Genomic DNA, 15,991 nt, shown 5'->3' on the forward strand with positions numbered 1-15,991 from the left:
TGATGATGGATGTCTTGCTGCTGTGCTTGAGCTCACCTCACAGGAGGTGTAGGATACAGGCTTTATGATCATGGGTCTCTTTCATCATAAGAGGATTAAACAGAGTTTTGCAACATTTTCTTCAGTTGAGCTTGGCTCATAATGTTATGGTGCTTGAGGTTATTTTTTCCCTCCTGTGCATAGGAAGATGCAAACAGCTAGGCCCAATAGAGCAAAGGCACCCACAATGATGCCCAGCACCAGTGGGGTATGTGAGCGTCCTTGATGTCCTCCTGTAAGGCAAGAAAAGAAAATGTGGGGATAGCCTTTCTGCATGTTTATGGGTGGCAGGCAGCTGTACATATAAGTGACTTAGCAGCAGAGTCATAAGTTAACTCATAGGACAGCAATGTGAAAGGCTGAGGCCTTTTGGACCCAAAACGAGCGGTTTCTGTTTGACTTAGCAGCTTGACTAGTGTTGCATTTTAAGGACTGCTTGTAAAACAAGACTTATGAGTGGTGCTGCATGAAGCAGCTTCCCATGTAATAGGAGCAATTTTAACCACCTCAACAAGAAATCGTCTGATGAGTACCTCACATGGTGGAGAAGACTAAAAGTAACTGTGAGCCTATGCAGCCATGTATTTTCTGTACTAAAGACAAAATACCGCATCAAGAAAAGCTGGATATTGTAGCAAAGTCAGATTTGCATATATACATAATTATCTTGCTTATTTCTGCTGCTGGTAAGCAGGAGAAGGGAAAGAGGCGAGCCTCTGGAAAGCCTTCTCAATTCCCCCATGCTGCATCCTTGGATAACTAGGCATTTTACATCCATGGTTTCATCATGTCCTTTCCATCTTATTTTTACAGTCTTAAAAGCTTAATTCCTGTTTTAAGAATGACAGGTGGGTTTCTCACCTGCACTCGTTTCTGCCTTCTCTCCTTGCGTGGTGATTTTGTGGGATTGCGTGGAATATGATAAGATCATGGAATTGCATGGAAGTATGTACATCCTATCCTGTTGGAGTTCATGGTTAAGAACCTTTTGATTTTGGCTCAAGTAATGGGATGTTTGGCTGTGCTTTGGATAGCTAAGCAGCACCCCAACTATTAAGAGAAGATTTTGCTTCCCAGATATGTAAAAGTGGTCATACACACCAGTCAAGGGTTGGTTTACATCGCTGTGCTCCCTCACAAAGTTAACACATGTTTTTTGTAGGAAAAACTGTAGGCTTTTGGTGGTCTCATTGTACATGTTGAGTTGGCTGCTGGCATACCAGGCCACGGAAGAGGCCTCTAACGGCACCCACGTTGTGTTGGCAGCGTAGAATTTCAGGAGAGCAAGCCCATTCAGTGCGACATCATAGAAGCTGTGGCTGGTGCCATTGTGGAAGATCAGGCAGCCATGGGCGCACTGTACGTGGAAGGGATCTACAACAAAGTAGGCATGTTAGGAATATACTTATGCACAACCTGTTGAACACACACGAACACACAAAGTTGCCTTATACTGAATCAGACCCTCGGTCCATCAAAGTCAGTATTGTCTACTTAGACTGGCAGCAGCTCTCCAGGGTCTCAGGCAGAGGTCTTTCATATCACCTACTTGCCTGGCCCTTTTAACTGGAGATGCCGGGAATTGAACCTGGGACCTTCTGCATGCCAAGCAGATACTCTACCACTGAGCCTCCCCCCCTCCGCCTGGCCTTTACACTTCTGATTAAAGCTGCATTCAAGCTGCTGTGAGGCGACTTTAGGTTCACATGCCAAGCTAAGCGTAAGTTGTTTAGACAACAAGTTAGAATAATAAAGACTGAAATCCATTATTTGGCTGTAAGGCACAGCAATGAATGATTAACATACACTGCTTCGCTTTAATTTCATCATAGGTCAAGTAGCAAAGACAATGAGTTTATAGCTTAGTAGTTAAGCATGTTTTAAAGAAGGTCCCGGGTGCAGTTTTGAGGAAGTATAGGGCCACCTGCCCCACCTGGAGGTTAACGGGGGGTTAAGGCTTTAAATTTGCGATAACACCTTCCATTTATATATTTAGAGCATGCTTTGGAACAGAAGTATTTGTTTCTTTGGGGCTTTTTTTTGTAAGGAAAGTGATGGTTGGTACCCTTCAAAAACAGTACTGCTGCAGTCTGTCCTCATGATCAGTCTTGCTTAGATTTTGCTGAACTTGAATTTTACATATTTGTTGAGAAGTAATGCTCTAAATGAATGCCCCTTTAAAAGCATGACAGTATACTTGAAGGGTAGCTTAGAGGAAGGTGTTCCTTATTAGAAGTCAAAGCTTCTTAATGGCTTTTACTTTAGTACTTGATGCTAATGCTTCATAGATGTTGAAATGCATGTAGACGGTTTGGATGACTACAGTGTTAATTAAAAATTTAGTTTCCCTGAAGCCCTATTGGGAAACAGGGCAGCCCTGCCAAACAAGGAAGGCTTAGCTCCAGCCCTGCATCTAGCATTTCCAGTTAAAATTATTTCCCCAGGGCTGTGAGAGGCCTTTCACTGCCCGCATCTTTGGAGAAATGCTCCTTATCAGAGTATCAAAAAGTGGACTAAATAATAGATCAGTCAAGTTGCTGGAGGCTACATTGATCTAAAGTGAAATCCAAAATACAGCAGCCTCTGGATACTCTGGGGTGAGCTCCAGAGCCAGAATATTCTTGTCCCCAAAGCTCACCCCAAAAGACAGCACAGGCATCACTTCCTCCTGCTGCTGAGTCTAACATCTGGAGGAGAGGCAGCCTGAGCAGCAGAACGCTCCCCAGTGCCAGCCCCTATAGGCACCTCTGTGGGCTCCTGCAGCAGTCTCAATAAAGATGGCCTTGTGAGGCCTCTTCATTGCACCACTACCACCCCAGCCAGGGGGTGGTGGAAGGCAGCTGTGGGGCAGCCCTCTGCACGGGTGGGGCGAAAGCCTCAGTCCTCCCACTCCCCTTCACCCTACTCTGCTTAGCCTTTTCCCCAGAGCCCCATTGGACTCCCTTCCTGCCACTCATTCTGTCCTCCTGGAGTCTGACTACATTGCCAAAGTAGACTAGCTTTACTACAACCTACCTGACTTACTAACCTGCTTGTCTTTCTTTTCAATCCCCCCCACAAACTTTGTTTTGTAAAGCTGCACCTATAGGGTTGCCAACCTCCAGGTGGTGGCTGGAGATCTCCTGCTATTACAACTGATCTCCAGCTGATAGAGAGCAGTTCCCCTGGAGAAAATGGCCACTTTGGCAATTGGACTCTATGGCCTTGAAGTCCCTCCCCAAACCCCGCCTTCCTCAGGCTCTGCCCAAATAACCTCCCATCTGTGGCGAACAGGGGCCTAGCAACCCTTCAATGGAATTTTTAAAATAATGGTTCTGACTTTCTAGCCTAAAAGCTGACTAATGTTTGGTAACTAACCTGGAGATGGAAGTATGAACTGTTTTTAAAAGCCTTAATTAGCCTTATTTTATTTTTCCTACCTGGCCTACAAGCAAAGCCTAATTTTTTCCCCAAATATTAAGCAGCTCCCTACTGAAAACCTTGAAGGCTAAAAGATTAGACGAAAACACTATTTTTTTAACCACCTGGCTTCAATTGTTTTGAAGCCCAGAGCAAGGTCAGCCTAATACATTTTAAAAAGTTAATCTGTGCTCCAATTATTGCTTGAAAAACAACCTGGTCTCATCTTAATTGCCTAGCACACACTATTAAGGGAGAAACTCTGAGCCCTATGCTGAAAATTACTTTGTGCTTTTTAATACCTGAACCCTTACCTATGTTATCTGTTTTTAAACCTAACAAGAAGTTTCCCTTAGAACAATTATATTGTTCAACACCAATGAGAACATCCCAAAACTCCATTATACCATTCCCCCAAGAAACACAACACAGTAAGTAAAACCAGAACAGTGGAACCAGAAAGGCTAAACTTATTAAAACAGCTGAACCTGAAACACCACCCCAAACTCACCCTTTAAAAATTAAACTGCAAAAAGAAAAACCCACCAAAAAATCAAGACTGACCCAAAAGCAACAGAACAATGTGCAAGTTTTTTTTAAAATCTAAAAACAGAAGATGCCAAAGAAAACTAGCTTTTAAAAGAACCAGAATGCAAGCAAAGGTTCCCCCTACAGACCAGGGCAGGGGAACAAACAGTACAAGGCAACTCAAAATAGCAAAAACCAAAGACGACTAGGTTTCAAAAGAAAACAGAAGTAACCCAAAGGCTAGCTAGTCCTCCCCTCCATCCCCCCAAAAACAAAAAAACAAAACCCACATAAACTTACAAACTTGAAATATTTTTAACCCAGTATTCAAACCAGGTGACAAGCAGCAGCCAGGGCCTGCTTTTATGCTTTGACCCATGGTCAGAAAGAATTTGAAACAAAACTTGCCTATGAGAGAATTACCACAACTGGGTAGACAGTAAGAGCTCCCCCTAACATGCAGTCCCATTTGCCTGTGAAAGCAGCCTCCATCCCCTTTCCTTCATGTTGCCCAGGAAACCTGGTGGGGTGGGGTGGGGGAGTTTGGAGCTTTACACTTCCAGCTCTGGATCCGGAAGTATTCAGAATCAAATTACTGGTATTGACCAGGATTCTCTAATGTGTATCCAGATACTGAATACACCTTAATGGTGTTTTTCAGGTATGTTTTTGGATTTGATATAGTTGTATGCACATCCCTACTGCTAGCTATGGATCTGTGCTGTTTTCAGGTGCCTGCAGGTGTGGTGCCAGATTGTACGATTGCCAACACAATTACAGCCAGAGTTGCAATTATATATGCATCTGATAATTGTAGGTGAGAAGCATCAATGCAATCCTATGTAGAGCTGCTCCAATCTAAACTAACTGAAATCCATGGTCTTGGACAGGCATGCTTCTGCATAAGACTGTAATGTAAGTAGCCTAGGGCTGGCTATCTGCAAATGTGCCTCCAAATCTCTAAATTACACCGAGTCACACTCTGTCACGTTCCCAAGCTATGGCATAACAGCTGGTTATGGTGACATCTGCCACCAGCACTGTCTTGCTCCCTAGTTAATTACTCACATGCTACATTCCTTTCACGAGCTGTCACTTTGACCATGTCCTGGAACTGCTGTAGGTACAGGCGCAGGTTGCTTTTCCTCTGCTTCCAGAGATGGGAAGGCTCCAGTGGGAGCAGCTGGCTCACATTGATCTGTTCATTGTGCCCCTTCAAAGTGTGAGTGAGCTTTCCATCCAGGGTGGCATTGCCTACAACTTCCACTGAACTACTGTCTGGGAAGTAGGACCGATGGAACATGTTGATAGCATGAAAGTCTGAAAGAGAAAACAAGATAAGAGATGTTCAGACCAATATTACAGGGCAAGCCACGACCACTACAAAAGGCCTTAAAGCCCTCTGCCCCCAAACTCTTTTCATGCCTGACTTGTGAACAGGACCACAAGAGAATGGCAGACATGCCCTTCACAGAAATCATTCTCCTCACTAATTGCCAATTCCTGATCATTTCCAGAGGAAATTTTGCGTATTCAGGAAAGAACGGTTCCCTGCCTGGTTTTCCTCTTAAAGGCTCTTGGCTGACTGCAAGCACAAACTGGCTGCCCACCCTCTGTCCCAGACTGGATGGCAGCCGCCTTTCCTAAGGTCACTCTGGCAGTACCTTTCCTTTTGTTCAAGTGTAGGGAAATCAGCAAAGCGTGAGGTGAACCTGCCAATTCCTCCACTGCATAAGGTAATAGACCATTCTGGGTAAACCAAAAATACTGCAAATAGAACCCTGGGTTGCATTAAAGATTATGTTTCATGCTTTTGCTTCATGCCAATGCAACTGTGAAGCAAGATGAAGCAGCTTTAGGAAGCCGAAGTCAGAGGAGGAGCCAATTTCCTGCTTCCATCCTCCTTCAGTGTGCCATTTTTTTTTTTTTTTTTTTTTTAATGAGCCAAGGTGAGGCATCTTTTTGACTTTGCTTCAGGTGCAAAAAAACTGAGGTGTTTTTTTTAAATAAAAAAAAACCTGAATTTGTATCCCTTTTTTAGACTGCAACCCCCAGAGTAGCTCACAATATTCATAAAATGTGGCATTTCATTTAACAAATAACATTTTTCAGTTTAAAAGTTAATAAAATAAATGGGCCTGTGAGAAGAAATGTGGGGTGGGGAAAAGAACAGATTGAAAAACAGAATTTTAATATGTTCCACATACATACATGGAACAAAAAATTAACATACTTAAAAATGGAGGGGTATATGGAGAAAACTAGAAAGGAAAGGTCTGAGCTGAAACAGGAGCAGACATGTGAGTGTCTCTGCATTTTCACTCCCTTTGTCTATCATACAGCAGTCTTAAACGGCTGCCATAGTGAGGGAGGGTCAGTCCAACTGAACCAGGAGCAGGTGTGTGACGGTGTTTTTGCCTGCCTCTCCCTCCCACTTTCTCTCAGAGTAGTTGGACTTATATGGCTGCTAGAATGGTGTAAAGGTCAGTTCAGCTGAACCAAAAGCAGATATGAGACAGTGATTTCACCTCTGTTCCCTCCACTCACACGAAGTATCTTACATGAAGTAGCCAAGCCTGTCAGGGTTATATTGAGAGGGGCAGTGCTGTTCGTAAACTGGTAGGAATTTTGGCAAGCCACATCCATCTGCCCACTTAATTTTTTTTCCATTTTATTTTATATAAAGGGTACAGAAGGAAAAAAGGGGAAGGATAAACGGAGGGTAAATCCATCTGCAAATCAAAATAAAAAAATTACAAAATAAATCCAGCAACTAATTTATCAATTCATTTAACAGACTGCATTATAATATATAGCTTAGATTTTATGGCTAAATACTGTTTTTTTTTATTCTATTTTTCTAAAATAACCTCTAAATATACATAGCGTTACATTCCTTATGTATTTCCCTCAGCCTCAAACCTCTATATACCTATAAAACAATTTCCATTTATCACTGAATTGATCAAGAGTCTCATCATCTGTAGCATTCATCATATGAGTCATTTTGGCCATAGTAGCGTATTCCATCATTTTATCCCTCCACTCATCTATGTCCGGCAGGGATGATTGTTTCCACCTTCTTGCGAGGATAACTCTAGCCACTGTTGTGGCATACCCAAACAAGTCTTTCAGCGAAGGAGACAGTTCTATTGGCATTATTCCTAATAGCATATTCTTTGGATTCAAACTAAATTTTTGCCATAACATTTTCTGCAATTCATTATAGATCACTTTCCAATAAGACTGCAGCTTTGGGCAGGTCCACCATACATGAAAGTAGGAGCCCTCTTTCGCTTGACATTTCCAACATATTCCCTGTTGCCGATCTTTGGTATTACCTATTCTTTGTATCATGTTTGGGGTGAGATACCATCGATAGAACGTCTTGTACCAATTTTCTCTAACTTCTTGGCTGACTGTGAACTTCAACTCCCTTCTTCCAAGTTTCCATTTTTATCATTTCTCCAAAATTTTGCATCCATTTAATCATGTTTGTTTTTACTTCTTCCATTTCTGTATCGTATCTTAATAGCAGTTTATAGATCTTTCCAAGCAAATGTTCATTACTCTTGGTTATCATAGTTTCGAATTCTGCTAGTGTTCTCATCGTGCCTATTTTTAGGCAATCTTCTTTGAGGTTGGATCGTAGCTGAAGATACGTTAACCAATTCAGATCTTTGTTTTCTCTCTTTATTGTTTCTAAATGCTTGATTTCTCCATCTTCCCCAATCATGTCTCGATATGTAAGGTGGAAACCGCACTTCCATGCAAGATCCTCATGATGTGCCTCAAGCAGTGACATTATGGAAGGCAGTGAAGGACTAATTCTTTTTTTATAGGTATCCCATACTTTTAGCAGTGCTGGTTTAGCATTACGGTCTTCAAGGGATTTTCAGTGTGGTCAATGTTTTAGAGCTCCATAACAGTTTGTGGAACCCGGTCAAAAGAGCTGCTCTTTCTAATACAAGATTTCTATTAGTAGGAGATCTGATCCATTCTGCAATCCAAGTCAGGCAAGAAGCTCGATAATACAGCTTAAAGTTAGGTAGCCCGAGCCCTCCTCTTTTCTTATCATCCTGTAGCATCTTGAATCGAACTCTCGGTTTCCCCCCACACATCTGCCCACTTTAGAGGTGCTATGAGCCAAGCTGCCATGAAATCATTAGTCCTGGTCAAGAGTTGATAATTGTTCAGAATAAAAATCAATCTGCGTTCAATGGTTTACCAAATGACAGAAAATGTATAGTGCCATATATCCCCGAGGGATTAATATTGTCTATTTTATTCCTCAACCTGGCTGCAGGCACTGTTGTACATCCCTGAGAGTATTTCATGGCAACAAATAGACCTTGAAGTTAGAGGCACATGGAACGAACATATGCCATCCTATTCCAGCTACCATCATGGAACAGTTTGTATATACAGCCTGCTTCTTCCTTCCACTTTCTTTGTGGTGGAGTTCTGGGGTGCTGATTTAAAGCATGCCTCTGCTAACATACAAGGAAAGGGAGGAAATGGTTTAACAGGGTTGTAAATACATAACTGGACTGGGAAAACCAGACTGGGGAGGGAGTGAAGCATTTGCAAGCAGTGTGTAGGCAGGTGTGAATTGTTGTCATTTCTTCCCCTTTCCCACTCTGTAATGTTTTAAAACTACCTTGGGATAGGATGGGATGGGTTAGAAAAGCACTCTAGATAGTCTGCTCATTTTGGTGACACAGCTATGATGCAATTAATCTTCTTCCTTCCTCACATTGCAAAACCAAGATCCTGCCCTCTGCAGCAGCTGGAGGAGGGTCAAAAGAGATGACTGGCAGCTTGGCCTACTGTAACACTGGGGTAGGGGGCACTCCCCATAAAACAAGTTTCTTACCCAGAGCTTTTAGTGATGCAGGACCTGCACTCTAGACTGAGGGGTGGCAGTCCTTGTAAAACAGGGTCAGATGTGAAGAAGAAGTTGGTTTTATATGCCAACTTTCTTTACCACTTAAGGAAGAATCAAATCAGCTTATAATCACCTTCCCTTCCTTTCCCCACTACAGACACCCTGTGAGGTAGGTGGGGCTCAGAGAGCTCTAAAAGAGCTGAGACTAGCCCCAAGGTCACCCAGCTGGCTTCATGTGTAGGAGTGGGGAAACCAAACCGGTTCACCAGTTTAGCTTTCACCGCTCATGTGGAGGAGTGGGGAATAAACCACTACACCATGCTAGCTAAGACGTGCATTTATGGAATAAGGTTAAATTGGAGATCATGAAGATTTGAGGCATATTTGTGAACATGGGAAAGAATTAAAAGAAAATATGAGAGTCATTAGTCAGGCTGCACTGAAACTGCATATCATTCTGTATATATTCCTTATTTTGTTAGATTATTATTTGTTAGTTTATTATTTCATAAGAACAGAAAAGAAGCTGTGCTGGATCACACAGGAGCCAACCAGATGGCCCACAACACCTGCAAGCAGTGCAGAGAGCAAAGCCTCCCTCTAGTTGTTGCCTTCAGCACTGGCATTTAGAGTGCTACTGCCTCTGAACTTGGAGGTTCCATTTAGTTATGACTGATAGCCATGAAGTTGTCTGCTTCCCTCTAAAAGTAAACTTAACAGTCATCGCTACATCCTGTGGAAGTTAATTCTTCAAGTTAATTAAGTGGAAAAGTGCTTCCTTTTAGGAATGCTTGAACATCTGCCATTTAGCTCATAGGGAGACAATTTTTGTGACTGTTCATCAACCCACATGTGGCTATTTGGCAGGTTCATCCTACTAAGGGGAATAGTCCTTAACAACATTACTGGCTGCACATGTAGTGTTTTTTGTTTGTTTGTTTGTTTGTTTGAAACTGTTCAGCAGGCACTAGAATCATTCAGTGCTGAACTGAATAGACATGGTGATCAGTACAAAGCAGACTGTCGTAGCTGAACAGGGTAATTTCATCTGTCAAAAATGTTTGCAATGAAATTCAAAACATCCCTGCTCCCTTTTGTCTATCCTGAATCTATTGTCCATTAATATCATTGGGTGCCCATGAGTTCTGTTGTTACAGGGAGTTTTCCTCCCCTTCACTTTCTCCACCTCTTGCATAATTTTATAAAGCTCTAGCATGTCCTGTCCCCACTCCCCGGTTGTATTTTCTCGAAACAAAAAAGACCCAAACTCCATAGCCTTTCCTTGTATGAAAGGTGCACTAACTCTTTGGTCGTTTTTGTTTCTTCCATCTGCACCTTTCCAAGTGTTACGGTATCTCTTTTGAGAAACAGTGATCAGAATGGTACACAATGTTCCAAATGCGGTCACCTCATAAATTTCTATAAAGGCATTACTGTACCGGCCATTTAATTTTCAACCTCTTTCCTAATAAGCCTTAGTATAGAATTTGCCTTTTTCACCACTGCTGCAGACTGACTCATAATTAATTGATCCTCTCTATCTACCACAACCTCAAGGTTTTTCTTTATCAGTCATTGCCAGTTCAGATCCTAATAGCATATATTTAATGTTAAGATTTGTTTGTCCCAGGGTTTATTCCTTTACACTTACATGGAATTTGATTTGCCAAATTGTTGAACACGGCCCTTTTGGAGCTTTTCATAGTTGGCTTTGGCTCTCCCCATCTTGAGCAATGTGATGTTATCCACAAGCATGGCCACCTTGCTACGCACCCCAAATCCAGATCTCTCAGAAAGCCCACCAGAAAGCTACAGGGCATGGTGGGTCTCTAACTGATAGTGATAAAGTTTATTGTCTGCGGCTGAAGGCCATCACAATCCACCATACAAAAAATTAAAATAACATATCATTAAAATAACATTAAAACAACTTTAAAACAGTCTGACCCACAAGAAACTAGTATTTAAATATGTTACTTTCCCTGATTAGAAACCGCTTTAGCTCAGATTTTCTTAGCTGCTAAAGCAAAGAGTGATACTTTGTAGGTAACATCAGGATTGGCATCTGATAGGAGAAAGAGCAGCTTCTCTGAATCTGGAGAAAGATTTAGGCTCTTTAGAATCGCTCCGAGGAATTTAAGTCTGGGCTCTGGAGCGGCTCCACAAATACATAGGCAAGAGGCCCATGGTGTTCAGGAGTAACGTCCAGCTATCCAAGCTGTTGGCATGGTTTGAAACCGGAGGGAGGTAAAAGCTATTCTGAGGTTATGAAAGGGGATACTGACCAGGTATGATGCTCTGAAGGGTCTCTAACTGAATAGCCTGACAGCTCTGGGTTGCTTTCATGTTAAATTGTGCTCCCTGGGTCTCCTCTGGTTGGGTCAACAGAAGTAATTCCATCACAGGATGGCTTGCACACTACCTATCATTGGGTGTGCCCTAATAAAGGTATATTGGTTGTGTTTTTGGCTTTTGGCATGTCCCATGTTTCCATTTCTCTCCCTCGTCACAGTTTTGATCCAGCTCAAAACTAACTTACAAAACACAGCTTGTGTTCACAAATAAAGCTAATTTTAAGAGTCGTGGTTGGGTTTTTAAAATCAAAATCCTGCAGTTTTACATCTACTCATAGAATCAGTTATGTATGAGGCTCTAAACAATCAGCATCCCCCTTTCAATAAACAATAAATCCCACTGAATACATGCTACTCCCAGTCTTAAAAGATTTCCTTGGAGCAGATAAGCTATCCCCAGATATTCCTTGGAGCAGATAAGCCTTAGAGATTCATGGATTTTCACTTACCTGCACCATATGCCCAGTGGCAGAAAAGCCAAGGTAGGAGGGGCAATAGCAGGATTAACATGACCTCTTGTCTGTAGAAGCCAGGGGTACTCAGAGCTGAAGATGCTATTGTGGGTTACAAGGGAAAACAAGTTTCTTATAGTTCCAGTCACTGAACTGGAGTCTTCCGAACAATGCAGGCACCACTGAGGATCTTGCTCTCCACTCTGCCCAACTAGAACTGGAGGAGGGAAGCCAAGGTTGGCAGGGAGTGAGAGGGTGGAGCGTGTTATTCCATCGTCTTTCCCATTTCCTCAGAGGAATCAACACCTCTTCCTTGCCAAACCTTGCCTCTCTGTTGTAGCTGCTGTATTTGAAAAATCGTTTTTAAATGACCAAGAAGGTCCCTGTTCTTGTTAGGGTTATTATCTGAAATGATAGGGAGAGAGAGAAAAGAAAAACAATACATGAGCAAAATATTTTTGTGGTGTGGGTATATTTATTTACTTAGGGAAAAAAGAGGGAAGAGAGTGTTTGTGCAGATGGTGGAGCTTCTGCATACCTTTCTGGGTCACAAGGGTCTCCTTTGCACAAATTTAAGATACACTGTGCTTTACAAATCTGCATCTCAGTGATAGGTACGAGAAGAGGCAGGGTGGTAACTAAACTCTGGACTGACGGATGTTTCAGTGCTGGATGTTTAGAACATAAACTCACTCAGTAAATATGGAACTAAATAACGCAGAAAACACACAGCCCAATAACCAAGCAGCTTCTGAGTCTTAACAATGATATCAAATATCATTCACTAGTAGAATGTTAGCAGTCTCTAAAGAAACATTAACAAGCTTTCCCCCTCTGTTACTTCTTCTTCCTGATAAGGATTCCCTTTGTTTTCTTCCATTATTTTACTCTCTTATCAACTGACCTCCATCTCCCCTTTACCTTTTGCTCAAATGGTAGGGCTATCTGAGCAAGGCAAAGTGTCCTCTATTACTTGCCTTGGAACTAGGTGCATTCATTAGTCAGCTCCTTGCACATGCTCATCAAGTTCAGACACAGAGAGAATGGCATGTGAAACTGGCAGCTGAGTTTTCATAAAGCAGGACACAGAAGTGACAAGACTAGGTGGATGTGTGTGTTTAAATTCCAAAAGCCTCAATACCAGGAAGGGAGAGACATTTCCTCTCATTCTTCAGGAAAATAAAAAGAAATGTAATTGAAAAGAACCTAAGAAACCAAGAGAATGTCTCCTACATTAAGAATAAATGAGTAAGAGTCAGGGAGAGGAAACTATATATGTGGTGGGACGTTTTGCAATGGATGGAATTACTAGACTCAGTGCTGTATGTGTGATGCCCACCCCACATCAACCATTTCAATGTGACGCTGGCAGGTTAGAAGATCTTGCCTGTGTGATCTTTCATGTGCCAGCATCTTATTTAAACGGGCTCTCAGTTGGTTTGTATGCGGCTTTGGCATGCCAGAGATCCATAGCCCAAGCAGGCATGGCACACACAGCTGCATTCCATGCATAGCAACGCAGTGCAACGCATCACAACACAGCAGTTTAAATGAGACATTGGGCAAGAGCAAGATCACATGGTAATGTTTTTGCACACCAGCATCATGCTTAAAATCAGGCATAAACTAGACTAACTGTGGTCTCAGAAGACCTCTTCTGGGAAGGGCACTGCTCGAATTTCAGATGAGGTATTACACCAAATCCCAAACAAAATAAAGGAATCATGCTTACAAACCTTCCCTTCCAGATAAAACAAAAAGATCACATTTCAAGTCACAAGTTTCACAATCCCTTTGAACCTTAAATCCCATGTACCTCCAAACCTGTCAAAGAAACCTAAGAGCCTGTACATCTTGTAACTATTATGCAAATACTGGTCATTGGCTACATGTAAATATAGCTTTGGAGAGCCAGCATGGTGTAGTGGTTAAGAGCGGCGGACTCTAATCTAGAGAACAAGGTTCGATTCCCCACTCCTCCACCTGAAGCCTGCTGGGTGACTTTGGATCAGTCACAGTTCTCTCAGAACTCTCTCAGCTCATGCGGAGGCAGGCAATGGCAAACCACCTTTGAATGTCTCTTGCCTTGAAATCCTTACAGGGTTGCCAAGTCAGCTGTGACTTGATGGCACGTTTCACCACCAAATATAGCTCTGGAAAGGGAATCCCTGAGGTTAATAGACATTAAATATCAAAACTATAAATAAAAGGGACTGAGAAACAAAACACTGGATTTCCCCCCATCACTAGACTGAAAAATGCTTATAGGGGAGTGGTGGGGCTCTGGTGTGTGTGTGTGTAGTCAACACCTTTTCCTGATACTTTTATGGATTTTCAGAATATTTTCATTTGAATCTCCTCTCTCTCCCAGCCTCAATATTCTGTGCCAAACTCTGTTCCCACCTTCCGTTTGTCTTCAAATCTGAAAGTCAAGCTAGATACGATGAGAGTTCCATATTCAGAGCACCCCAGCATTTCTGTTTTCTAAACAGCAGGAGATTAGACTATGACACAGAAAGAGTAGAGGCTAGCCCTTCCACCCCCACCCCCATGCCATTGCCCTGACCTGAAACAACCCCACAGAGCTGCTGTTAACCCCACTAGCAGATGTAGGCACTTTGTGTATTGCTGCATCTCTTTGCCCTTCATGAATTACTTGGAAAGGGTGGCAGAGCTTGTGCAAAGGGTGCCTGCTTCCTCCTTGCCATGTCTGAAAAGACCCAATCTAATTTAGCTTTCAGCCACAGGTGTGGAATGACTGCCCATTTAAGTAGACTCTCAGAAGAGAAATCAAGTGTACTGAAATTGTGATAAAACTCTTGTCAGTTGCAGGAGCATTTTGCAGTCAAGACTCCCTAGAAGATGTAGGGGGAGGGAAGCATTTGACCTTTTTTTGTGCAACAAAAAACTTCAGGCAAGGAAAAGGGGAAGTAAACATTGTTTGGGAGCTATGGAAAGAAGAACATTCCTTACATAGCCAGCTACAGCTGAATACAAAAAAATTGCAAAGCAAAAACTGCATGTAACAGAAGCACATTTAGCAAAAGTAGTGTCCAGGTTAAGGAGCAGACTGCTTCTCCTCTGGGTAAAGCCACTGAGAATGCTCAAATGCCCAAGAAGAACCAGGTTTAAAAACAAAAAGTGTGCCCAGTTGCAAAAATGAGCAACTGAACAGCAAATTAAATCAGGAAGACAAAAACCTAAAAACTTGCTAACTTGAAATTTTGCAAGCTTCAAATAAAAAACTAGCAATAAAATTAGGAACAATGGCAGTAGAGAATAGGAATCTGGTTAATGGCCTAGAGAAATCTGGAGACAACTAATAGAGGGGACAACAGGAGGCAACGGAATGGAGTCTACTACTGCGTTCGTTGTCAGACTACACCCACCAATACAGAGATCAAAGAAAGCAAAGTTAATTTAGAATTCTGAAAGGAGGATTCCCCTAACCCACGGAGGCCAGTCCCTAATGGTTACTATGTTGGGGCAGTCCCTCCCAAATATGATGAATTTTGGCAACCAAGCAGAAAAGCTAAACATTTTACTCACACAAAAAGAATGCTTGTAAGCTAACAAACAAACAAAAAGAGGTAGCTGCCAGTTAGCCCAAAGAAAAAAACTTTAATTGGATTTTTTAAAATAAGAAAAACCCTTGTAGGAAGTTATTTTAAACAAAACAGGAAATGAAAACATCTCGTTAATCATCCTTGTGATTCTTAAAAGAGTAATTGTTTCAATCGGGATATGCTGTGTAAATGTATTGTACTTTAGCCGTGACGGCATCCTCTTGTCCACTATGGGGATGCTGCGGACATTTTAAAGTAATTTAAAAATGCCACAAGTGAAATAGACTGAAGTGCTCTTGTTCCCACCCACCCCCCACACAATGCCTTTTCAAGTGCTGAAAACAGCCATTGGGGGGAGGGGGAGGTGCAGCCATTTTGGTACTTGAAAAGGTACAGTGATCCTATTTTTGATTACCTTATGCATATACTGCCTGCAACAGACACTGATAAAGGGCTAGGCTATAAACCCTGCTAACATCAGGCACACACTGCCCTACCCTCATTTTTGCTTTACAGATGAATCCAGTTAACCAGCAACCAGAAACGTCCCAAACAGACCTTGAAGAGTGAGAACATCATGTGTGTTTCCCATTGCATGTCTGCCCCTGTAGTTTTGTCTATTTCCTGAACCTGCATATTAAGAGTCCAAGGTTGCCAGGTCCCTCTTCGCCACCAGCGGAAGGTTTTTGGGGCGGGGCCTGAGGAGGTCGGGGTTTGGGGAGGGGAGGGACTTCAATGCCATAGAGTCCAATTGCCAAAGTGGCC

General features: G+C 42.4%; 1 protein-coding gene across 1 annotated transcript; it reads right to left on the reverse strand.

Moving 5' to 3' along the window:
* Positions 1 to 125: 125 nt before the first annotated feature.
* Positions 126 to 11,782, reverse strand: LOC130478105 (endothelial protein C receptor-like). The gene is made up of 4 exons (XM_056850232.1): positions 11,658 to 11,782; positions 5,035 to 5,286; positions 1,141 to 1,413; positions 126 to 272 (listed from the first exon to the last, which is right to left on the reverse strand). The coding sequence occupies exons 1-4, from the start codon at positions 11,716 to 11,718 to the stop codon at positions 160 to 162; spliced, it is 699 nt and encodes a 232-aa protein (XP_056706210.1). The 5' UTR covers positions 11,719 to 11,782; the 3' UTR covers positions 126 to 159.
* Between the last annotated feature and the right edge of the window lie 4,209 nt (positions 11,783 to 15,991).

Source organism: Euleptes europaea, chromosome 5, assembly GCF_029931775.1.
Source record: "Euleptes europaea isolate rEulEur1 chromosome 5, rEulEur1.hap1, whole genome shotgun sequence".
Taxonomy (NCBI): Eukaryota; Metazoa; Chordata; class Lepidosauria; order Squamata; family Sphaerodactylidae; genus Euleptes; species Euleptes europaea.